Genomic DNA, 27,020 nt, shown 5'->3' on the forward strand with positions numbered 1-27,020 from the left:
AAAAATAGTTTCCCCCTGCATCAGGGAGCATTTCATGCCAAAAACAGTTATGTAAAAACCTATGTGGAAGACTGTGTCTGGCTGATTATGACTGTAAATTCATTGTACAATAAGTACTTTACTTTTTTTAGTAATTTACAGGTTTTCCTTTAGGTTTAGTGGTGAGCTGGATTCCTCGTGCAACGGTGGCTGAGGATCATAGGTAATCCAAAACTGACAAAAAAAAAAATGTATTTCTCAGAATCGAAGGAGAAATAATTAAAACTGCCATAACATTAACCTATCATATTGTTGAATTATCAAGGACACTTTCATGTTTTTGTGTTGAGAAATGCTGCGGATATCACTGAAAGAAAACCTTAACATGGGAGTTAATAGTGAGGAAAACACTTCTGGGTGGCGGGTCCTCTGTCCTCCAGCCATCAGGTATATTGGAGATATAAGGTATAATATTGGAGTGAATGGACGGCCGGAGTAGTTGCTCTGATAGTCTATATTGCCGCGGATGGTTTTACATTGGAGTTTATTGAAAGCCTGGTGCATCTCATACAGAAGCTAAAGGGTCTCTTGTGCATCTTTACGAGACGCAGAGGACTGTGACAAAACTTTGATATTTGATGACCTGGGAATGAGAATGGGTTGAAAATATACATCACATACAGTATGTCACTGTAATGTATGTGTCTATACATTCTTTTGTGCGTACTTCTAAGTTGACTTTTATATTGTTATTTAAAAAAAGCATTTGAGGTTATCTACCTCGTTGTATGTTAACACATTATGTAACTTTAAGTGGTCTCAGTGAATGTTATCGGTACTTTTAGGATGACACAGGGCTTTCTGCCAAGGTATTTTATAATGGAAGGATGGGTGTTGTAAATGGATAGACCTGTACCTCTAACATTACCTTGAAAATGGACATGAGGCAACATTAGCTTTTAACATCGCAGGTAATTTACATTAATGATGGGTCCATTTTTTATTCATAAAATACAGGGGATGATGAGCCATAATGAGAAAGATGACCTGTTAGATTGTAAGTGAGCATCTATTAATCAAATAGACCTATAATATACAGTTTCTGATTTCAGAATACAATACATCTTTATTTCCTTTAAGCCTGAAAAACACACTTAAACATGTAATAAATTAAAACTACTAATACAGGGCAAATAAAATTGCATTGTTCTTATATTAGATAAAACTGTTGTGTTTTCTTTCCACATATAATTACTGTTGTTTGAGTTCAGTTTTAAAAGATAACTGTTCAAGACTACTGAATGTTGTGCATCTGTCAGATGTCGGAGAAAAAACGAGGAAACGATGAATTTACTCTTCTGCGGTATAAATGCTTAGCACCACCAAAAGGAGGAAGGTAAACAAAAGGCAGATGGAGGATTAATTGCTCCACTGCACCACTATATCAGTAAAATGCATGCATCTTCTCATATGGATAAATGTGTTTCTTTGACCAGACAACAGCTATATCCATCCATTTTCTCAACCTGCTGGTCATTCATCACTGGGAGTGATGCTGGGAAACACCATGAACAGGTGGCCAGTCGATTACTAAACTGCAGAGAATATTTGCCAAAGGCCCCAGTTAGCCTTGCTCTAGTTTGAACCCAGAACCATCTTGCTGTGGTGCTAAACACTGTCCTATTAGTTAGTGTACTTCTATCACTGTGCACTGTTGAAGTAGCATTTAAAACTATGAAAGTTCAGTTCTGATATCAAATTAATTAAATAATTGAATCAATCTTGGTTAACTAATTTTTTAATCACCAATCTGTTTGTTTTTTTTAATTCACCCAGCAATACCAGCTAAAAACAGACCCTCCTGTTGGTGGTGATAAGTGAGCCCTCAAACTGTCATTTCAAGCTCTTCACCTTTAGGCCACACTGTTGTCTCAGTTTGCTCCAACTAAACTGCATTTTACAGATTTTGAATCTGTATAATACAGAAATTGAACACATATTTATTCAGGCTGTAATTATTAATAAAAGTAGTCCCTAAGCCACATTTTCTAGTCAGTTTCTTTTTGGTTGTGTTCAGTCAAGGATGTCCTCTACCAAGACACTGTATTAAATCAATTTTTCACAGTCTTAATCATCACGAGTCAGGGGACACTGCTAGCATTCTGCAGAGTGACTCCATCCATGTCTCCTTTTCTGTCCCAACATAAAGACATGCATGGTTATCAAAGCAACATTCAATCACCAATGCACTGCAAATTTGATTTAAGACTGCAATTTCATTAGCAGCACATTTTCCAAAGGACAACACGGGGCTCAGGCCCTCACACTTCATCATCATCTTTGCCACTCCTATTTTATTTGCCCTCTCTTCTCCTTTTTAGAGTTAACTAACCCTGAAAAACAAACAGACTATGTACACAAGTATTATTTTTGGTAGCAGATGCTGAGCAGGCAGACAGACAGACAGACAGGAAGCCTCTGCAAAAAGAGGGAGGAGGCAGAGGTCGGAGGCTGTAAAGCTATGACAAAGACGTGCACTGGGAGACATGACAGGAGTGATAGGTAAAAATGTATATGCCTCAGGCAGCTGACTACTGATTGCTTACTATTATGGCCTCACGTTTTCCAAGGCAGTTTGCTGTATGGCTGGCCGTAAAACATATCATATCACTGCTTCCATCACCACATCAAATGCAATCCTGCTTCAGCTCACAGGGGCTGTGTCCAAATTACATAAAGAAGTACCTATTCTAACCAGGTTTTGAGTATAAAGTGTGTTCACAGAAAAAGTGACAAAATCAAGTATACACTATTGAAGATGTCAGTATGCATATAAAATCTCATTATTTTTTGTGGTGTTAATGGACACTATTATCCAACAATGCAATGCACAAAAGAAATTGAGGAGCTACTTACAGCTGGAACAAATTAAAACAAATTGTGGATGGTGTTGAGACAGAAAAAAAGGACATATTAAGAAAACAAACTAAATATTAAATCTTTAGAAAAACATGCTGTTTTGAAGGATAAGGCTGGTGTTTCCATAGTTTCCTAAATAAATACAATGAAAAGACAAAACCAACAATGCATTTAATCTGTCTCTCATACTTTGTGACTTACCTTCCCTGTCTACAGTCCTGTTACTCAGTAGTAGAGAGAAGAGTAAATAGTACATTTGTTGGGGATTATTTTATTTTTAGCCATGGATTAATACACATTTAATACAGTATTTATGGCAGCAGGAGAGCATATGTGGAATTAACCCAAAATAAACTACAGTGCCCATGTTCATTGTAATAAAGGAACATGTCATCCAGTGTAACTGTTAGTAGTTTGTGGACAACAATAGAGGTTTACGGCAATGAGGAATAAGCTATATGAGGCTTTGGTTACAAGAGCAGTTCTTGTCAGTAGCATCAGTTCTTGTTGGTTTGGTATTTGTTGACAATAAGAAAATCATAGAATATGGCAAGGAATATCCTTTGATAGTAAATTAAACTTGAAGACAAGTGATATCCTCCGTCTTATTGAGCTATGCTTCAAACATGCGGTAGGAGGGCAATGTCCAACAAAAGCCCATAAGCTGGTAAGTGACATGTGGCAGGCACACTGGTCTGTTCCGACACCTTTTTTTCCTTTTCACTCCCTTCAGTTATTGTCATTGTGCTTGTGACCTGATCAGCCTTAGCTGATGTTCAACAGGAGAATAGCGGAAAGAAAAGAAACAGGGACAGGGCAGGAGAATGCTTGACTAAGCAGTAGCTGTTACCTCATTAGGGCTGGTGCTCTACAATGATGTTTAAAACATAACTGCACACTCATTTAGTGCTTAATTTGACTGAGGTGTGACAGGGTCGAACAAGGGTGAGCAGCCAAAGTGGAAGGGTCGTGATCATTCAGATTATATTAACTAACATTAACTGAGCATGGACTCAATTTATCTCCTTGAAGAAATAATTTTCCTCGCAACGTTTTGCATCTTTTTCTAAATCTCTATCTATCAATCTATCATTTAAATTTTCTTCATCTCTCTCCTGTTTTTTGCTACCTTTCAATTGCTCTGTCCCTCACTCTCTCTCTGCCTCTCTCTCTCTCACTCAGTCACACACACATGCACACACACCCCATTCAGTTTAAGAGAGCACTGTAGGCAGAAATGCCCATGGTTTGGATCATGCTGAGGAAGCAGGAATTAATTCCAATCAGGCTTGAACAGGGAAGAGCCATTCCATTTTGCACCACTCCTGGAGTCACTCAAACAAGAAGCACCCCCACCTCTACTGCATATGTACAAACACACATGCACATACCAGTATCACACACAACATTCTGAGCATGGTATTGTGATATCGCTTGGCAGCCAAACATAATTTTGTTTATTATACATCAGCTGCGTCTTTGACATTAATACCATGCTAATGAAGCCCTTGACAGCCTCATTCACCTGTCTTTTCCATTTCGCTGAGAATTTTAAGCAGCCATGGGGTGCCACTAATACTGTTGCTCACAATAAAAACATTGCCAAGATTAAAAGCATTGTGGTTATAATGTCAAAAGCCTCCATGAAAATGTGGTATACCCTCATTATTATCTACTCTTCTGAAGCACCTCTCCTCTGCTCCCTTTTCCTCCTTATTCCCCCCTTCATCATTTGCCTCATAACAGTGTGTCAGAACAAGAGTAATGTAATTCATATCTCCTTTCTTTATATTCTTGCACCATCTCCTTCATTTTCCATCTCATTCCTAACTTCAGGTCATAGCTCTGATACAGTTCATGTGGGGATCCTCCTCAAATGTCCATGTCACCATTCAACTTCCTTCTCATCCACAATGAATTCACTGACTCCACATCTATTTTCATCTAACATCTCCTGTCTGCTTTTTCCTATTTCCATCTCCACAATGGGGGAGAATTTTAGAATATTGCTCTTCTTGGCACTATCTAGCTTCCCCAAGCCCAGGACAAAGCATTATGTTACAGACCCTACTTATGCCTCATGGAAATAGATGTAATATAACTGGTAATTCTGTACAGTATGTGCACCTTTGGGCTATCCTGAGCTCAAAGCTTGAAACAGCTATCCAGATGGTCCCTGTCTGACTGCAAAAAATGTTTCTCGCCTTACCTATGGGTGACAGCTCTGCCACGCTGCCGATATAGGGACCCTCCAAGAACTTGGGCTCACTGTCGTTGATATCCTGGACCTTGATGACAAATTCTGACTCTGGTTCCAGAGGGTCGTTGGAGAGCCGATCCCGGGCCTGAGCCCGAAGTGTGTAAAAGGCCTTCTCTTCTCGGTCCAGTCTCTCTGTGGCATGGATGTCTCCTGTTAGCTCATCAATGATGAAGATGGAGCCCGCCCCTTCTCCAGAGATAGTGTACTTGATGTTGCCCTCACCTTCGTCAGAGTCTGTATGGATCTAAAAATTGATAGAAAATAAACGTGAGGACAGCAAGTTCAAGGAGGCACCCTCTATATATAGTTTATTTTATTATATTTCAATGTAACACCCTGGCAACCCTTACTCCTAGAAATTACGTTTATATGATACTAATTTGCAACAGCAAATACATTTTGTTAGAAACGTACAGTGATTCTGCCCAGATTATGTTTTTTATCAACATAATGAGGAAGAGCTGATACTGTCAATTGTTCATAAACAATGTATTTCATTTGTTTTCCTTATAATATCTGATCTTGCACTACAAAATCGGCTCTATAGTATGAATTCAAGTACTGTTTTGTTGGCATACATTTAAAGGTAGGCTAAGTAGTGACCAAAAAATTTCTTATGAACATTATGAAACAGACAGCACAAGCTGTCTATGAACCCCTCACAACTGGTCAGCATCGAATGGGAAGGGGTCAAAGTCATTGACCAGGAGCCAGTCAATGGCCGGAGAGCGATCATGGGTTACAAGCTTTCCTTATTATATCACCACTTGTTACATGACATTCCACACTTGATGACACCTGAGCCAGCTCCATTCATTGAACTGTTAATGCTGTTGAAAGTTCAGAAAAACTAGTATGTGGACCTCTGACTTGAGATTATTATGTCACACATTTTGCATGAAATTTTCTATTTAGTTTCAGCCGCTGTGAATACTGATGGTTTGTGTAATTGATGATGAGTGTAATTGATTGATCGATTATGGCCATCAGCTGTGACCAAAATAAATTTCTTCCATCCATTCCCTTATCTTATTTCCCAGTAGCAACTGCGGTTTAAGGCCTACTCAGAGCTCCCCACAGACTTGCCATCATCGTTGTCGTGAAAAAAAGACACCACAGTTGTAGTGATGATTTACACCTTTTCTGCACATTGTGCCCTTCACAGGATGTGACGCCCAAACTAGGAGATCAAAGTCATTTCAAAGATTGTTAAAAGGTAGAGACATGGAGGTGCTGGGGCTGAAAAGTGAACTTAAAAGAGCCCTTATAAATCAGAGCTATAGTTCCCCCCTAATGTGATTAGAAGACATTCCAGAGGCAGCGATAGGAGCAGCATCGGTCCCCCATCCCAACCTCCCCTTTGGCTCTTTAGTGAGCACTAGACCTGCGCACTCTCTCTCTCTCTTTCTCCCTCTCTCTCTCTCTCTCTCTCTCTCTCTCTCTCTCTCTCACCTTCTATCTGAAATTATAATTCAGAGCTGTCTAAGCAGGGTAACTGTGGTTCAATCTACTGAGCAGACCAGGGGAGAGGGGAAATCGCCCTGGCCTCCCTGGTTAATATTTTATAAAGGCTTAATTAAATACAGCCTTCTATCACCCTCGCGGGGGTTTTCATTAAGTATTTGTCGTAAAACCGTGGAATAATGCAAGCCAGTTTCTTGATATTGCTTCCCTCATCCTTTTTCCCCTCCCTTTTTATCTATCTGTTTTTGCCTTTTCTCACCATTCTGAATCATCCTGAAGACAAATACATGAACAGTCAGAGAAAATATACTGCCGGATACTTTGGTGGTATCAATATTTCAGTTATAATAAAAGAAGTTTCATTGGTCCAAACTGTGAGAACTATCCAATAAAAGTGTGCATAGTCGTGCGCTGCTGGATATAGATAGATACTCTCTCTTACCCTCCCTCTGTATTTCTGAATTAGATTCTGCAGACAAGAATGAGTGTGAAATGTTGTCATTGTGTGTTAATTCAATTGCACAAATGCTGGCACCACACATGTAAGTTACTACCTACTGTACATGTGCACACCCAGCCACACACACCTACCTACTGTGCGTGCTTGCACACATACACACAAACACACACTCACATACACACACACACACACACACACACACACACACACACACACACACACACACACACACACACACACACACACACACACACACACACACTCACATACATACATAGTGAATTCTGCTGGGATGATGCTATTACTCCCCCCTCAGGCTGGATATACCCATCCGTCTGTCAGTCTATCTTCACTGGAGTGATTCAAGTTGACAGCTTGAAAAACACACACACTACGCTTAGCTAAGTTATTCTCTACAAACTAAAGGTCAGAGCCAGGACGTCACTCGCTTAGCAAAAAATAGCCAGGAGTGCAAACTTGCCATAAACAAATTTACATGAGAAGAAAAAAACTCTCCACTACCGCTGAGCAAGAATCATAGCTGCTTCATTGGTCAAATCTTCTGAGCTCTTTGTGTTTTAAATTATGCATTATATGTATGGTCATTATATGATGGTGGTAAAACAGTACCCCTTTTTGCTTGACCAGGGGTGGTGTTTCGGCTTGGTGTGTAAGATTTTCATTGGCCGGGTCATTAGTATTGAGAGAAGGGCATAAAAACTAAAAACATATACAAGCAGAGCTACAAAAACACTCAAACAATATAACAATATTAAATCGATACTCCACACAAAATCTATCTTTTGATAAGCCCCCCTGCAGCCTAGAAAGGTGGTCATAGAAGGTTTGTAGTTTCCTTATTGACAGAGAACAGCAGCTTTGGTCAGCTTGAGTTTAGATACAACCGATTCCAATAGTGATACTCTTATGACAGCGAAAATGAGTCACCATTGAAATCCAGGCTGAATTCAAGCGGATCCCTGCCACTGAAGTGCAGTCTGTGAGGAAACTACATTTTATAACCACCTTTCAAGACTGCAGAGTTTTTACTCAGAGCACATTTTTTTGGTGAAATATTACTTTTCGATAAATGCAGACATAATGTATTTACATTTAAAGGCAGGAGAGCACATCTTACAAATATATGAAGGAGTATGCATTCAGAATTGGATGGTACAGTATGGATTTTCTGCATTTTGTGAAATACATGAAACACAGTGTGTTGTATCAGTCAGATATTATAGCATTTCCATTGATCATAACAGTTCATTAAATTCTATGAACAATTTTGACATTAACACATTTTGAGAAGGATTTCTTGGGTCTACGTGTGTCATTATGCTAACCCAGGGGTTTTCAAACTGTGAGGCATGTGGGAGAGTTGCAGGGAGGGAGAGATGTGAGGCAAAGATACTGTGTAAAGTGAAAGGGGCAGGTGAATGCTGATGTTCTAAAAACAATGGGAAGTTAGTTATTGTTGTTTGGCCACTGATTTGGCCCAGTTATCAACACAGTCAGCAGCTGGAGCTGCAGCACAGGGTGTGACACAGCTCATGGAGGCAATTAAGGTACTTAAAAACCTTTAGTGCATGACTGCCACAACTTTCATAGTCCTCCTCAGAGTCATAACTAAGTCAAATCTGAACATACACACGATACACATATTTTTTATTGGTGTGGCTTACACAAAATGAAACAGGAATATGCCAGTAGCTAATTAGCATACTTTTAATAGTTCCAATTTGCTAAAATGTAAACCACTATATGGTATTAAAAAAGCAGGGCTCAAGTTTTAGCCCACCACATTCGTCGTGGTTGTCACTGTTTTGTTACAAATAATTAATGATATAAAACAACTATAGAAATTGTTTCAGTTAAAGGATTAAGTTACCTTTTAAAGTTTAGTACATATAATTAACACAATACTCATATGCCCATGTGCACATCAAAATAGTCATTGGTTGAAACAATCATGCCACCTTAATTTGGCTGTTGACTGCTGAAGCCTCATATAAGCTTCAGATTAACTTTGAAAAGCATTTTTTGCACAGGACGAGAATATGGATTTTCTTACTACAAAGAGATGTAGAGGATGGAAAGAATGATTATGGCGACCAATAACGCTCTCAACATACATATGGCATAAGAATATAGTAGTAACATATTGTAGATAAGATTGATAAAAAAATAAACTTACATAAAATATGTATTTGTCACTGTAGCTTAGCAGTTTTTATTCATTGTCTGGATTTCAGTTAAACTTTATGCAAGTAGTAGTTAGCCTTAGGGTTTACAGTGGAGGGCTGTGGGGTGACTCAGGGGAGAGTGAGGTTGCTGATGCCCTGTCAGGTTCACCTTTGGGTCATAACAAAGAGTCTAGCTGTCACTGTAGGCTAACCTGCTGAAAGGGATGACATATGACTCACATGCAGTGATGGAAAGTTTCTTTCTTGTTTGGTAGTCAGCTCTTTTGTACATTAAAAGTATGTTAAAGCACAAACTCAGTCTAAATAAATGAGTGGTTAGTGATAATTTGCTACTGGAAAGACATAACTTTTAGAAACTTAAAACATCTGCCCAAGTCCCACATATTCTTATACCAAGCTCGTGAATTTTAATTTAAAATGTTTACAGGCTTCTAAGCACAAGTAAATGCACTATATAATAACCACAATCATATGACAGAAGAAAAAAATAGAGTAGGATAGAATAGCAAGACACTTGGGGAGCACGATTTTACATTTCCGGTGGAGATAACAGAACGTGGGCTGCACTGAATCCTTGGTTTATTGAGGGTTTCAAAGCGGGAGCAAATTGGCTGTCTTATATTTAAGTCTGTGTAATCAGGAGTAGGCCTGCCACATTTCACTGCAGCTTGTCAAGCGCTCTGATCTTAACAGCTTCAAAGTGTTAACAAGGTGACTGTATCAGAGACAGCCTAGGTGGAGACAGCTATGGGGAAGGAAGGGTACAGAGCATGGGAAACAGAGCCAGAGAATTGAGGGGAGAGTAAATGGCAGCATAGTGGAAGGGGAAAAAAAAGAGTCAGAGGGAGAAGTGAAATTAAAATGAGGAGGCAATGGGATGCGGCGGGATGGGAGGCAGACCTAGAGAAGCTTATACAAAAGATAGAGGGAGAAAATACAGAGATAGAAGAGAAAAGAGCGACATAAGATGGAAATAACAGTATTTAAAACATCAAACAAAGAATCAGAATCAGTTTTATTGGCCACGCATGTGTACACATACAAGGAATTTTACTCCGGTTTTTCATTGCTCTCTATGTACATTCACAGAAACAGATGATATGTAAATATGACTTCTCTGTTGAAGAACTGTGTGAAGATGGGGGCCAGCTGATCAGCACAGACTTTCAGGCAGGAGGGTGACACACCGTCTGGTCCTGGTGCCTTCCTGATCTTCTGTCTCTGAAAGAGCCAGCTCCCTGGGAGTGGCAGGGAGTGTAGGTGGATGTTTGATGTTGGAGCAGGTGAGGGGTGTGAATGTGGGCATGTCAAACCTACAGTAAAACACATTCAGTTCATCAGCCAGTCAGTGATTCGCCAGAGTGTGGGGGGGTGGTTTCCTGTAGCTAGTTATTTCCTTCAGGCCTCACCACACTGACGCAGGGTCGTTGGATGAAAACCTGTTTACCAACTTCTCAGTGTAACTCCTCTTGGCTACCCTGATCTCCTTCGTCAGCGTTTTTCTGGCCTGGCTGTACAGGATTCTATCCCCACTTCTGTAGGCCTCCTCCTTGGCCTGACGAAGCTGCCTGAGTTTTGCTGTAAACCAGGGTTTATTGTTGTATGTGCAGAAGGTTTTAGTTGGCGCACACATGTCCTCACAAAAACTGGTGTAAGATGTCACAGTGTCAGAGAGTTCATCCAGGTCTGTGGCTGCAGCCTCAGAAACACTCCTATCAGTGCAGTCAAAGCAGGCATGTAATTCCAGCATTGCCTCGTTGGTCCATCTCCTCACAGTTCTGACCACAGGCTTAGCAGATTTCAGTTTCTGCCTGTATGTCGGAAGAAGATGAACCAGACAGTGATCAGAGAATCCTAAAGCTGCACGGGGGACAGAGCGTTAGGCGTCCTTTAATACAGTATAACATTGGTCCAGAGTGTTAGTTTCCCTGGTGGGACACTTAATGTGTTGTCCGTAATATAATTTCAAAAGATGAGAAAGCAGCGTAAACAAAAGGCTTACTTGTCCTCCAAAATGGGAAATGTGGTTCAATAAAATGCCATGTCCAACAGCACCACAGTTTCTGTTTTTTCCATTCTTCCAATCTTAAACTGTTTTGTTCCTTTCTGATGACAGCCTTGTGATACTATTGCAGTTGGACCTAGATTTGACTAATTACAGCTTGGATCATTATGACGAGGAGAATTGCTTTAACAGGCACAGTACGTGCAATTTTCTGTTGTTTGATTGACTGCGCGGATGGCCAAACACTTTTTCATCTCATTCATAAACTCACATACGGCATTAAAATTATGCCACCCAAGACTACTCTGGGATCATGTGGCACAGAAGCAACACTGTTTAGAATCAGAAAAATATGAAACAGATGAAAGCTTCCACAGTTTTCTCCTATTTCACTCCTCTTTTATTTATTTATTCTAGCAATCTGCTGTTTTTGACTCGCAGTGAAGGAAACAGTGACAGGCGTACCGGACCTTAAGTACGTTAAGTAAGTCATGTGATGTAAGTCGTTATGAAGCGGTCGCAGTTTGGTTAGGTTTAGGCAACAAACACATGTAACGTTATGTAACTTAAAACTTTAAATAAGTCAACGTTGACTTTTGGTTTCACACAGGCTACACAACTCTCTCTCTCTCTTTCTCTCTCTCTCACACACACACACACACACACACACACACACACATCCTCACAATGACTTATATCTGACAGCTTTTGTCAAAATACAGGAGAAAGAAACATGACAGAGGCGAAGAAGAATGTGTCATTTTTGCCTCTTTTACTTCCTTTAACAACAGCCATTCAGGATTATCTGAGCTCAAGAGCAACTCTGTCTCTTACAAAAGTACACTTCCTTTCATTACAGCAATATTTTTTAAAAGTAGTTAAAATTTGTATCATTTAAGTCCAAAAGGATTTATTACTTAAATGTACTGACCAAAGATGTCAGTTTAATGTCATGTGAGTGACCATTTTATTGGTAAATCTGATTTCATTAGCAGAATAGTGGCAGCCACAGTATGAGACAGAGCAAGCTTGGCACGTTTGCTGAGTTGGGGGTAAAGTAATATGAAAAAGAAAGCTTGCTGTAATTATTCAGTACAGAGGCACACTCCCCACTCTCACTTTAATCCTCTGCTGGATTTTTGGTATCAACACTTTAATTTAATCAGTATAGTCCATCCAGTGTGTGAGTGTGTAACAGAGAGTTACACACACAGACAGAACAGAAAGTCCACACTCACACACACCATTAATAGCACTGATAGCACTGGCTAGTGCCCGTCACATGAAGTGCAATACCTTTAGATAAATTTATTAATAAAATCATCTCTCTTCGCCTCCTGCTGTGTCACTCCCTCGAGCTTCTCTCAGCTCTTTTATATCAGTTCCCTGCCTTCTCTGGCACCCTGTCCTGTAATGAATCACAAGTCAGTATATGAAGTATCTTCTATCTCAGTCTCCCTTTGCAGCCTTCCCTCTTCCTTCGTTCCTTTCCTCATGTATCGCTCAATTTCTCTCTTCTATCTCTCTGTCCCCCAACAGACAGACAGTGCTGCCTGTTGGCCTTGTTGTTGGTATTGCCAGCAGGAATGCAGCACGATCACAATGGCAGACACATAATGGCCCAAGGATAATTGTTCTGTAACTCCCAACCCTGCAGCAGAGAACATCTCCATTAATTTATAAGAATAGAGAAATCACTATATGCAGATACAATATTAGCTGGTCAATTTCCATGTCTAAATGATTAGAAACAAGGTCACATGATTGATGTGTGTGACTTAGTCTCATGCTGTCTACACTAATATTCCTTCTTTTCATATCACGTCCTATGTAAGGCATTTGAATGTACATGCTGTCCACTCTCATCAACTCACTTGAGAAGCAGCTGATGAATGGGATGTGTATGAGAAGAGGGGAAAAAAGAAGGCAGAAATATTCGCGAATGTACGCATGGCACGGAGATGATAGCAAACAGATTTGATCTGACATATGCACATTATCTATAATTACATTAGAAAAATAACATTCAATAATCATATGTCTGGTGTCAAGACATTGTCCTCAACATTAAAGAGAAGGGCATCGCTGAGGCTCTCATCACTGAGTAATGTTGCCGTAAAGCCACTGTTGAATAAAATAGGAACTAGAGTCTCTTTTGTGCATTCTGTTTCCACCGCATCTGAAAAACTGTGAAGATTCAACAAATTAATCTGATAACAGATTGAAAACGGTTTTGTTTGAGACGCAGTTTTCACACACAGCAAAATAACAACACAGACTGGATGTAATGGCCGAATGCAAAGAAGACATGCAAAGGTGGAAAAGGAGTCTAAAAACTCCTGAGCGCCTGCCTCCAAAGTAGCTATGATCTGCTGAGTGTAGTCTGTTATTTCTGCTTTTGTAGGTAACTGCAATGCAACAAGTAGAAAATTATGTTTTGTTTGTCTCGTTCAGTCTGTTGTTGCTTTTCTTACTGTGTGAATGAAGTTGTACACCAGGAGACGTGTTTGACCAGTGAACTGTAAAATCCACCCTGATAGTTCCTGGGCGATCAGAAAGTATTTCCTCCAGAGCAGAGACTTTTTGTGATCCAGGAACTATGGCAAAGGAACTACATTTGGTTCCATCCTGGTTCCTCTGGTGGAAAGGCAGGCACAGCTCTTGAGTTAAAATTGTTCCTGGGCTCTAATAAAAGTTCCATCTGTTTATTTGCCAAACAAATTAAATAAAACAGAATTACTATGTGTTTTAATTAGATAGTGGATGACTTCAGTCATTGCTTGAAAGTGAAACTCCTCAAGGACAAGAACAGTTTTCACTTTGGAGGCACTGATCTGGACTTTAATTCTGCTCATTAGAAAAATGTCTGCTGGTACGTGGAGCTGATGTGATGGGCAAGCCTCTTACTAATAATGTATTTATCCTGATGACAAAAGCATGGAAATATCTGCACAAATTTTACTACAACGTGAAAATTTGTCATATGAAATCCTTTTAATGTTGTCTAGTAAGGACAGTGTTAGGTCAGGTTCACACCTAAAGATCCAGTCCCTGAATCGAACCAATGCGAGGATGATATATTGTTTCAATTTTCGAACTGGTCCGGTTTGCGTTCACAACAAACAACAAACCCCTTCAAACCCGTGGATATTGTACATCATGGAGCACCGTCAGGTTCTCTTCATGTTGATGTTGATCTGGAGCCCATGTCAGCAGACTTTATAGGACCGCGCATTTGAACGTCTCGTAAGACAGATTATTAGACATTATTAAATAATTGAATAATGCAGGCATTTTGAGGAAGAAGCTCCGCCATCAGACGGTCTTATCACAGAAGATGACTGGTTCTGATGAGATCCTACCACGACTTGTTTGCATTTGCCATGCAAAGTGGACCAGTGAGGTATGTGGGCCACAATTGCAAACATGCAAAAATCACAAAGTTTTATCATTTTGGTAGCAAACGCACCACTAGTTCACTAGTCACCAAAACCAAAAAGTTTTTAAACCAATAAAATGACACACCAGAAATGAACCACTCCAGAGTTCAATTGACAATGGTCCAGGACCACCCCTTCGAAGTGGACTGGAGAACGGTTGTTTGGTCTGCACCAAAGTACAGCATTCACACCGACCCAAACAAGCCACTCCAAGGGGGTAAACGCTTCAGGGTTCGGTTCAACCAGCCTAAACAAGACTGGTGAACCCGCCTTTAGTCTTACGTTGGTCTTGACTGAATCTTAACTACATCCTGAGGCAGTCTTGCTTTTAATGATTTTTCTTTTCAAAAGACTACCGGTAGAAAGAAAATAGTTCCTACATGAAACTGCTCACAACAAATCTCTAGATTATCTTGAGTAACTGGGTCATGATGTCGGGAAATAGACATTGCTGTTGAGTTTTTCAAATGTATTTTTTGGCGCTTTGAGCACCACAAGCCGGGTGCCTTATAGTTCCATTATATTCAAAAAAGGCAGACATCTCTACGGCTGATATCTCCAAAATTCGGCAACTCACACCAAAACAATCTAGATGGAAAAATAGCACCATAAGTAAGAGGAAAAATATGTATTTACATCATAAAATTAGATATCTTACCTTTCCTACGTATAGCGGCTCTGTGCCTGTGTACTCCTCCACCACAAAAAACTGGTTCCACACCCATCCTCTCTTAACTCGTTCAAGTGACGAAGGTCCTTCCTCCTGTCTACTCCCTCCTGAGGTCGAACCACTAGTCCTTGAGGCCTCACACCAGCCAAAACTACAGCTGTTTAGAAGCCCCAATGCTGCCAACAGTGTCCAAGCTCCTGAAGTCCAAGAAGGAGCCATTTTGATTCTTTTAAAAAAAGGAAAAGAAAAAAAAAAGAGAAAGATATCCGACCTGGGTCTACATGTAATATAAAAGATACATGCAGATAGGAAGAGTTTTTCGGTTGTAGTTTTATACCAAATAAAACTCCACCACGGCAAACTTAAAAGGTCTTTTTGTGAGAACTTGAAAGTTAATCCATGGGATCACAAATACATCTCAAGTTATCTGCTGAATACAGAGCAGGTCATGGAGCATATTGGATTCCTACCACCTGCAGAGTACCTGTTTGTACTGTAACATGGTCGGTCATTCTGATTCTTTTATAGTATCGGCCCCACTTTATAGAGACTCTGATATTTTTTTTAAATTATGACCTAAAGTAGTGAAACAAACAGACTTTGGAAAATGTCTTTCAAGCTGAAATTTTGAACAACAACAGATGTTACTAGATTGGCTCAATGATCAGTGGGGAAACTAAAAGGAAACAGGGATACAATTGCATTGAGGAACACGCCTTGAAGAGTGATGGTTTCCATCCAGTCTTGATTTTGTCGTTTTTACTGCTTGCAGTGCTTCCGTTTTCACTTATAGCCATGTCACTTCAGTGGTTGGTGCATGTTTCAGGTGGTTTAACACAAAGCTGTACAAAAATTACTCTATATAACTTTTTTGCAAAGAAAGCTCTTCTGTAGTCCATTTCTTTAAAAAGTCATGACTATTTTTGCCTCCTAAAGCAGAATCCTTGGACTGAGAAAAGGCCAACTGATTTTACTGTTGGTGATTGTGTTTGATCTTCGGTGGCTTTTCCCTCCAGAACAATCCAGTGGTTTGGAAAGTGTATTCTTCAAAGGTCCTACTGTATTTCTTTGGCCATCATGACAACTCCATCAGTGAATCAAAGGCAGGAAAAGAACAAACCTGTAAGATAGAAAAGAAATTTTCTGTTATCATAATTGCAATTTGGGCTGAATCTGGAAATGTTTTCCACTTGGTACTTTTAAAGGTACTTTTGAGCATCAAAGTCAGTGTTTAGAATGACATAATTTTTTCAACATTGACTTTTTTTATAGCTTTTTTAAATTGTTCAGAACAAATACTGTATGTTCTATATTTTTTTGTTTATTCCCTATAGCATGAATATTACTAAATGTGTAATTTGTAAATAAGAAATAAAGAAAAATAATCTAAATTCCTCTAACACCACCTTTCTGGTCATCTTGCCTTTCTGTTACCTATGTGTGTTCTGAGCAATAAAACGCCATAATGTGTTGGTTTTGTTAGGATTAGATCTGGAAGAAACTGTTTTCCACCAGCCATTCTTGTGTTCAGCAAGCATTCTAACAATGTGCTGTGAGCTGGAGAGCGATGGCAGAACAGTGAAAAGACGACAGGAAACCAGGTGTGTGGAAAATAGAAAGGAGAGAGAGAGGGAGAGAGAGAGTGGTGGAAGAAAGAGAGAGAGGTCATTGTTCATCACACACCAGACCCAAAGCATCTGTCTGCCTTTTGTCCGACTGATGGAGCGGCCCTAACATCAGCCAGCTGATTAATTGCATGAGGGAGCACTAATTGGATAAAAGTATTAATCAATTAATTCTATCCAATGAGGCAACAACCCCCTAATACTTCAGACAAACATTGGAAAGTGGCAGGCGGGGAGCAGATACGGTCCTCGGCTGTTGTGAAACATGCACAGGGGTTAGACAGAGCTGACGGAGCAGAGACGGAGAGACAGGTGGGGTGTGGGGGGTAAAAGAAAGACAGAAAAATTTAATAATGAGTGAAAGACTAAAAGAGGGAACCAGACAGACTGTGTTGTGTTGTGTGTGGCTGTGGGTGTGATTAATGGTCTCTTTGAAACAGTCTGAACAAAAGGCAGATGACAAAAAAAGGAGGAACAATAACATTTAGTATGTCTCTGGCCTTAAGACCTGAAGAAAGGAAGATTGCAACACCAGTCTAAAAAAAGGCCAGCAGGTGGTTTAACCTATTGTATTTCTCCTGGCTGGGAGAGGACTTCTAATCTCACTCTCCTCCTGCCCGGTAGGAGCTTGGAGCTTCCGGAAATAATTCCGTCTCAGACTGTTGGTCAAGGCAATGTCTGTGGTATTGGAAACCAACTGCTCAGGGGGTGTCCAATCTCCAGAACAAACAGTTTAAGATCAACTTAGAACAGCTTAGACCTCTTTGTTCAGTTGGTACAGTTGGTGTTGTTAACGGAGGAACTATGGGGATTTGCACATATAATTACACATTGGTGATGTTATCATACATACAGTGTATTCAGTCGTGTAATGCAGGGGTTAATGTGCATGCAGCAATCACATATAATGTGACACTTGTAAGGTGATTAATACTAATCTTGAATGGTGCTCCAGTATTGCACAAGTTGGGGGACTTGCAAGAGACAGACTTGTGAGAGTCTACAGCTATGCTAGAGGCTCTGTGAAGCTGTACTTAGGCACAGCAGTGCTTTGAGCTAAATACTAATATTAGCATGCTAACATACTGACAATGGCAATGCTAACACGCTGATGTTAAGCATATATATATTTAACCATGTTCACCATCTCAGTTTAACGTGTTCGCAAGTTAACATTTTAATTAGTATTAAACTCAAAGTACAACTGAGGCTAATGGGAATGTCATTAGTTTAGCAGGTATCCTGAGGGGGACTAGAATGTGTGCAAATTTCAAAGCAATCCACCCAATAGTTGTTTATATATTTCACTAAAAATCAAAAATGTCAACTTGATGGTGGCGCCACAGGAAAAGTCAGAGGATCACCAAAGTCAGTAGACTTCATCTTCTAGGGACGATGAATGGTTTCAATAAAATTTAAGGGCAATTCATAATTCATAAGTTTCATATTATATATAGATATTTCAGTACAGACCAAAGTGGTGGACTAAAAAAAGAAATTAAAAAAGAGGCTGAGATATCTTGACTTTTAGACCATGACATGGGTCAAGCTCCAAAAAACTGAATCCAACAGTCCCATGATGCAACATCTTTCATTAGACCACCCAAGTCTTTCAAATGCCATGCCCCAAGGTTGTAACTCAGGCTTTCCAATAAAAAAACCAATTAGTCTCCTAGCCCAGCATGAGATAACCCTGATGACATAACTAGCATTATGTGTTCCTTTGGAAAGACATTATACAACTTTTTAACAGTTTTGTCGGATTCCTTGAGACAAAAAAATTTACTTGGTGGAGTGCCCTTTTTACTGTAACAGCCGCAAAAACTTTGTGGCGTGGTTTGCACAATAATCATTGGTTGAATGTCACAAAGATGCACCCCATTAACAGGACCCTCTGACCACGTCATGGCCAAACCTGACCACAGGAACCATTAACTAAAATTCGCAAATTCGTGGTCAGCCAGTCAATGATGAGCCTGCCAACAGCCCTTGGAGGCAGAAAATGGCTGTTCAGACTCCATTTCGCACACACTTTCCTTTAGGACTAGACATAACAACACTGAACTCCAGAGAGACAATTCAGCAGTCAAGGATAACTTTGTCTCTCGACACAGATAGACTCTCCCCTTTGTGCCCTGGACTGATTGGCATGGCAGACCAACACCAGTGGTGCACTGTGTGCCTCAGCACTGAGCATGCTGCTGCTTGCATCTACTAACAGTAGGAGTGGGCTTGTTGGCAGGGATAGGCCTATTTTCCAGCATTCTCCTCACATGGAGCTTTGGTCTGACAGCAGTGAGGCAGAATGTGACCGGGCTCTTCTGACTGTGCCCTGTGCCCCTCTCTAAGATCCACCACTTGCCCCTGCAGAGGATGATGGCCAATCCATGCTGCCTGGCAGTGGAGATGACACACTATTATCATTCTCTGCTGAGGCAGAACTGTGTCCCTCTGCACCCAGGCCACCCCTAATGTGATGTTAAAGAGTAAGTTCCAACATTTTTGTGTCGCTGTGAGCCAAGGTTGTGGCTGACTGTCTGCAAAAGTCATAAACACACCATCCTATTGTCATATAACTGCCTGTCTGTCCGCTGCATTGCCTCCCACCAGAGATGCAGAGGACCCTGGGGTAAGTAATCTCTTGCCGATATGTCCTGCTCCTCCACCATCTGCTCAGGTACAAGGAGTGGCTAGGCCAGAGTGTGTGCCTCTTTCTGTTATCCCCAGTCAGCAGAGGAGGACCACCTCCTCTTTGGTGGAATGGCTACTGATGGTAGCGCTGGGGCATTCCTGCATGCTCTTGAACTGCCACCCAAGCTCAGATAGTTTTTCTTATTCCACAATGCAATGAAGCATCATTAGGTAACACACTGCACTGGCCAATCAAATACATGCAGTTTCCAGGTAGACTGCCTTGTGTGTGAACAGTGTAGCATTGTGCTAATTCTACTGTTTCCCTTTGCAATCATCAAGAAGAGATGGATGGAATAAAAAAACTATTGCTGCCATGATAACTTACCCGAGATGTAAAGTCCTCATAGGGTTATAAACTGTTGTGCAGATTCTTGGATTCTGATTGGACTGGATCTTATTTGATTTTCTCACTGCTACCTATAGCAACATGCCCACACCAATTTCGGCCCCTCGTGGGTTTTTAACACAGTTCTATTTCAGGTCTGAACTTTGACAATAAACAAGCAGGTGCCTAGTGATCTCCCTGGTGCTTGCAGATCACTGTGGCTTGAGAAACACACATGGATTTCTGTAAATTATATCCAAATAATGCTTAATTTCTTGCAAGCCAGTACAATTTTGCACCCATTCCCTATTTAGTATGCAATAGATCAGAATAGACAGTTCTGAAGGATTGTAACTTAAACTAAATGCTTCATAATATTGTCAGTCATCTACACCACAAGTTCAAATTAAAGGTTTATATTTTACTATGAAAAATGTATCACATATACCTTTAGTGAGATAAAACAGAGTGAATCTCCTGTTGCACTTTGAATGACAGTCAATTCCAAAAAAAGATTGAAAACTACTCCCTTGCTTGACTTAAATTGATCAAAAATATTTATTTTCAAGTTTCCAATTAGATATGTTTGAGCTGTGGAGTGATAACTTCAAAGAAATAAAAACATACAGTTTATTCCTCTGTGCCTCAAAGGCAAACAGCATTGGGAGGATAGAATTAATTTGTTTTTGCCTATCTACACTTTCCCTGTTCCCTTACAGTAGATGCCTTAAAAGTGCAGCAGGCAGTTTGAATATGTTTAATTAGAGCATTTGTTTCAAATATTTTTCTGTGTGCACCAATGGCCCAGAAGTTGCTTTGCAAACTGAAACATTTGCTGAGCACCAACTGCTTGGTATCTAAAAACAAAATCCACACTCCTCCAATGAATCTCTTTCTCCTTCTGTTCTGCCTCCCCACTTAGGGAATTTCATTAAGTGTGTACACATTTACTCATAATTAGGCCTAAAAGTAGGAAACTCTAATGAGTTAGAAGGGGAGACAGAGACAGAGAAAGAGAAAGAGAGTTTTATGTTAGTGTTTTCTGGGTTTACTCAAACTTGGCCATCGCTACAGTGGAGTCAGAAGCCGTCACTAGCAGAGGCAAATTAGTGGCATGTCAGTTACTACCCCTTATTTTCTAGCAGTGGCCAGCAAAACTTGTTGTTGATGATAAAAAATATGGCTGACATATCTGTCTCCCCCTTTGTTTCTCTCTCTTTCCTCTATATCTTTCCACTCCCTCCTCTATTCATTCGCCAATCCAAAGATTTTGGCAAGCACTGTGCAGCCATACGTGACCTATTAGAGTGCTGGATTGATTCTAGAGCATGGCTGCAGCCTCTCATCAGTGGGCATGCCCAAAGCAAGCCTTTTGACAGCTGGCAGTGGACAGACGACAGCCAGGCAAGACTGATCACTGAAAACTGATAGGCATGGGACCAATGGCCAGCAGATAGCCCTCTCTGTCTCTGACACACAATCTCACACATGCACAAACATTCACAGGCATGCTAGCACGCTATGTAGCAGTGTGTGTGTGTGTATGTGTGTGTTAAAATGCATTTGACCAGGGACATGCAAAGTACATGGCTATAGTGGTTCAAATCAGTGGCCTTTTGCCCTCTTTGGCTGACATACTGCTCTGACCAAAAATATAAATAACTAAATAAATAAATGCATAGCAATAATATAAAATCAAATAAAAAATATTGTCTAGTGCTGTAGTCAAAATTGCCTAAATAAGTAGTCAAATAAAAAGGAATATAACCATTATTAATATTACTAGTATAATGATATAATGATATCATTATTACTATGAGAGAGTCTGCCAAGCTCCTGCTCAACATGTAATCAATGCAAGCAATGATGTCATTGTCAAGATTTAACATGATGTAAAGTAAGTTGTTCTTTATCATTTTGTTGGTGATTTACTCAGTAATTATGTTTGGCCAAGGGACTGTGACTGCGTTACTGACTGACATTATTTATGAGGGGTGTGGGGGGGTGCAAAATGGGGGAGGCACGTCAAATAATTTTTTAAGCACTGGGGAGGGACTTGCAAATTCAAATTGTTGTATTTTCTATTTTTTTTAAATATGTTATTTCTTTTCAAAATAATTTTGTATGTTACGGTTTATTTGGGAAAACTGTCATTAATATGCACATGTTGCTGATGTTGGCTGTGTGTGTGCTGTATGTATGTGTGTGTGTGTGTGTGTGTGTGTGTGTGACATGTAGGCTTATTCCATTTTGTTGGTTTTGTGTGGTAGAAGGGGTGGCTGTCATGCACCCATATATTCATATTCTGCTGAAGTGCACACAGTTTGTGTGATGATGTGATTAATTGTAAGGAGGATTTGCATTTTCTTTAAGAAATTAGCTCTGGTGATAACTCTCACTCCCTTCGTGTGTTTACTCGTTGCATTGACTGGACTTAGTGTCTTATTTTTGTTTCAGTGCTGGAATTGTCATAGGTAACTTTTGAGTAAATTCTATAGGAGAGGACACAGTAAGTAACTTTATTAGTCCATTATTCAGGTAGCATAAATATAATGCTACATAGCCTACTCCAGATATTTTACTAACCTGTCCAAGAGCAGTAACTTGACCTCAGTCCCTTCTCTCAATGGTTACCCGTGTTTGTCCTTGCTGTCGATCGCTTTCTTTTTTTGACTGTAAGCCTTCCTCTGAATGCTGAGTTTCTTTTTTTATCTAGAGCATCAGACACTTTTCTTGGACGCTTCTTAGGTTTTACTCCTAGTTGCTGTAGCCTACTCCGTCACTATGGTTGCTCCAGAGCCATGTAGAGAGTGAGTTGCGTCATCTCCGTTCAGTTTCAGTTAAAGTGGCTTTATTGGCATGACTGCATACAATACAACGTTGCCAAAGCATATTAACACAAACTATACAATCATAATAAACAATAAACAATGCTCAATAATAAACATTCTCTCCAATAGACCTTTTTTTTTTGCGGAACGGGCAGCTCTCTACATGGCTCTGGGTTGCTTCCTGCTTCTGCTCTGACAAACCAATCATTGCTGGTTAGCGTAAAGCCCATCATTACCGGTGCACCAGCACATGAATGTCACCACAGACACCACATTTAAAAACTCCGATATACTGCGAAATACAGAGGGATTTATGTGATCTTGTTTGGCAAGTGCTTGAATGTAACAGACATTCATTTATATGTAAAAGTCCCGCACTCCAGCTTTAATTAGCGTAGAGTGCATCTGATGGCGGCCATATTTGTGTGGTCATTTTGTGTGTTGTAACTGTCATCCTTTAGTGTATATAGTATGTAAGGAAATTTTCATTATTTACATACTGTTAATTACTGGTTTCATCACATTACACTGGATATCTTGGAGATTGTAGTTGCTCAACACAGTAATGGGCTAACTGTTTATTGTATTTAGCTGTAATAGGCTAATGTTGACTATGGTTACGTAAGGTTAATGTAGCTTTGCAAATGAAGCCTCATAACGGTTGTTGCACATTGCTTATAATGACAGTGCCTTTGAAAGAGAGAAGCAGCATAAAGACGGAGCTGAGCGAGGCAGCAAAAGCAATGGTCTTTACAAAACTAGCTTCAAAGCAGCCATAGGCAAACAGGTGGATTATGACAAAAATATCTAGCTGCCATTTTTACACACTTTATCTCAAATACATATTTTTGTCTCTGTATCTTTTTTCAGCTTGGAAGTAAGGATGCTTTTATGGACTGAGAAGCTAATATTATATTTAATATGGTCTAATGTTGTTTGTGTTTTTATCATAACAACAAAGGTGGACAGTGCTATTTTATGTGGTGATGAATTAGATATTGAGTTCTGTGTTTGAAACATACATCTGATCAGTTGTTGAAGATTGGGGACAGTACAAGATGCAGGAGGACGGGAAGATATATACGAAATATATGAAAATGCCCAAATAAGACCCATATTCTGGAAAGCTTATATCTAAAGAAATAGAATAATGTATTAATCAAGAAAGAAAGACAATTACAGCATATAATACACATAATAGAACATATTTGAATAACGTAAAGAGAAATAAATGGAACCTCTAGCAAATTTGATCCGTTGCTGTAATTTTCCTGCAGCTATTACACGGTTCAGTATTAAGGATGACTTCTGAAATGTGCCAAAATGAGGTTGACACGCCAGCTGATTGGTCAGTGGGTTTGTCTCCAAAACAAGTTTTTCCTCAGTTTTTTCACTCTGTGATAAGCTTGTTATCTTTGCCTCTCTGCACTGCCATTAGCCTGCTCTCCTCTCTATTATGCCTTCCCTGACCAATCAGATTAGATGCCACTTCAGAGAGTTTTGTGGAGTGCATATGAGTACTGTGAATTACTGAGTGAAAAATACAAGGCTGCATCTTTTTTCACAGAAACACCTTTTAACTTGGTTGAACATTATGAATCAGTCTCTGCAATGATTTGTACCATTTGCCAGTGATGTCAGAGTAAAGTAGATCAAGCTGGCTCATTTGTTAGGCACTGACAATTATTGCAAACACATACTCCACGGCTGTGACAAAAGCTGGCAAAGCAGGTAGATGACAACACCTCATCAGATCCCTTAATGTACTGGCAACACAGATGTTTTCCCCCACTGTTACTGAGGTATTGGTACATTTACAAAGAAACTTAAATCAGTGTGTTTCAGGTCTTATCTATAAAATGCAACAAGAGACCAGACTGAAGTATTTCAGCCATGACATTTTGTACAGACATTCATGGTGCCAAGAGGATGAAGCCTTCTGACTTTGAAGACCCCTGGACGTTTCCTCTATCATCACCATAAGGTTAACAGCTTTATTTTTGAGTGAACTATCTAAAAAACTATTGAATGGATTGCCATGAAATTTGGTACAGATATTCAAGGGCCCAAGAGGATGGATCCTGATGACTTTTCATCTTGCGCCACCAGCAAGTTAACATTTATTGTTATGTGTGAAATATCTCCATAAGCATTGGATGGATTGGCATTTAGTACACACATTCATGTCACCCTTAGGATGAACTATGACTGGGCAATATATCGAATATATTCGATATATTCGAATATTAATTAATGTACGATATAGCAGATGACCATATCGTCATATTCGAGTTTTCAGTGTTTTCGCTGGTTGCCGCTGAGGGGTAACGTTAGTTACGTTACTTTAGTCAGCCATAAAGTGTATAGAAAGGCTGCGTGTTGTGTTTTCTAGCACAGAAAATAAATAAAAAGTCCCTGTTTATGTAATGTTACTCTTCGAGCAGTTGGTCCAGAATAGCTAACTAGCTAGTTAGCAGCTAACTTTACTACGACAAGAGAAAACATGATTATTCATGTGATCACTCTGAATATTCTACCCACAGTTCCAGCTCCGCAGCCCCAAAACGTATTTGGGAGACCTCTGGTTTTAGGCTATTTTAATTAACTTGCCTGATTTGAAGCTGCTAAGTAGCTAGCTGTTCACAGTCTGGAGCAACTCTGCTGTGAAGAGTACAAGAAGACGCCGTAATGCCGTTACATAAACAGACATTTTATTTATTTTCTGTGGCAGCAAACACAACACACAGCCATCCAGTAACTATTATACTGCAACCTCAGCTTATCTGGGCACTGGCTGACTAAAGTAACATAAGGGAAAGGCTCACTTTCACAACAACACAGCTGGTTACCCACATGGCCACCTTCCTTAAAGGGGAAGGCTCGGCCGGTAACGCATTTTACTGCTGTAGATGTTTAAGGTTAAGCTAATTTTAACTAGTTTACATACTGTTGGGTAGTTTAATCTACAATGCATCATATTCTATAAGATCATCATATGTTTGCACTGTTGGAGAATTTAAGGTTTGTTATTTTAGAGACAATGTGTATATTGAGAAATATGTCGTATATCACTGCATAGGTTAAAAATATTGAGATATTATTTATAAGCCATATCACCCAGCCCTAGGATGAACTGAAATAACTTGATGACCCCTGCCTAGTGGCATCAGATCAAACTGTTCAGTTTGTCCAATACTTTGGTTTATGAAACCAAATCCATCATCTTTAGCTGTGTTTAGTGCAAATTAACAAATGTTAGTCTGCTAACACAAAATTAAGATGTGGTAATGGTGAACATTATACCTGCTAAACAACAGTATGTTAGTATTGTCATTAGTATTTAGCTACAGTAAAAGCCCTGTAGAGAGCTGCGCGTTCCGCTAAATACAGCCTCACAGAGACGCTAGCATGGCTGTACAGTCTTTGTCCTATTTAGTTTTCATAAACAGCAAACTATATTATAGTAATACACATCTCCTTAGAAATTAAGGACAGAAATTGTTTTATAGTTTTGGCCATGATTGATCTTCATACACACTGATTTCATCAAAAGAGGATGCTACAATAGTAATAAACAAAGCTTTAAAATTGGCCTCACAACAAAGGGCATCACAACATGAGCTATCCGAGAGGTTCACACAAGTGAGAAATGAAGGTGAATGTTTTCAAACTATCCATTATATCCATTCACTGCTTAGAAAAACATATGTAATGTACTGTAGGTATAGTGTGGGTCAAGGTCACAAGGCTGTAATGGTGTGTACAGTGATGTTATCGCATCTCCACGTGTCTACTGAGTTTCACTCTAACTCTAACAATTCCTCAATCATAAGTATTGCAACAAAATCATTGAGTCTGTAGTTAGTTCTTACCATCAGAAGAAGGTACAGGTCTGAGTTCTGACATTACAGTCACTAACAGCTTAGCTGGGTTGGTCCAAGAGTGCTTTGCAGCTGTGAGTTATAGCCTAGAACCAAATTTTGAACCATGCAATGTAGTGTGGCAGGGAAATATAAAATGTGCATTAGCGGAAGATGTCATGCTTTAATTCATAATTCATGTTTTCACAGACATTAGTGTGTGTTGGAGCTGGTCAAAAATGCAGTGTTCTCCTGCTGGGCTGAAACATTTTCCTTCCTGG

General features: G+C 39.8%; 1 protein-coding gene across 2 annotated transcripts in view; it reads right to left on the minus strand.

Annotated features, from left to right (window-relative positions):
* Positions 1-27,020, minus strand: part of LOC122864017 (cadherin-22-like) — a 164,341-nt gene that overhangs the window by 66,214 nt on the left and 71,107 nt on the right. For both annotated transcript variants that reach the window (XM_044171013.1, XM_044171021.1), the window contains 2 exons: positions 15,393-16,524; positions 5,108-5,402 (listed from right to left, as the gene is read on the minus strand). In XM_044171013.1, coding sequence (XP_044026948.1) covers positions 5,108-5,402; positions 15,393-15,623 — 526 coding nt within the window. In that variant the 5' untranslated portion in view covers positions 15,624-16,524. The remainder of the gene's footprint in view (positions 1-5,107; positions 5,403-15,392; positions 16,525-27,020) is intronic.

The sequence above is a fragment of the Siniperca chuatsi genome, linkage group LG2 (genome assembly GCF_020085105.1).
Source record: "Siniperca chuatsi isolate FFG_IHB_CAS linkage group LG2, ASM2008510v1, whole genome shotgun sequence".
In the NCBI taxonomy this organism is placed as follows: Eukaryota; Metazoa; Chordata; class Actinopteri; order Centrarchiformes; family Sinipercidae; genus Siniperca; species Siniperca chuatsi.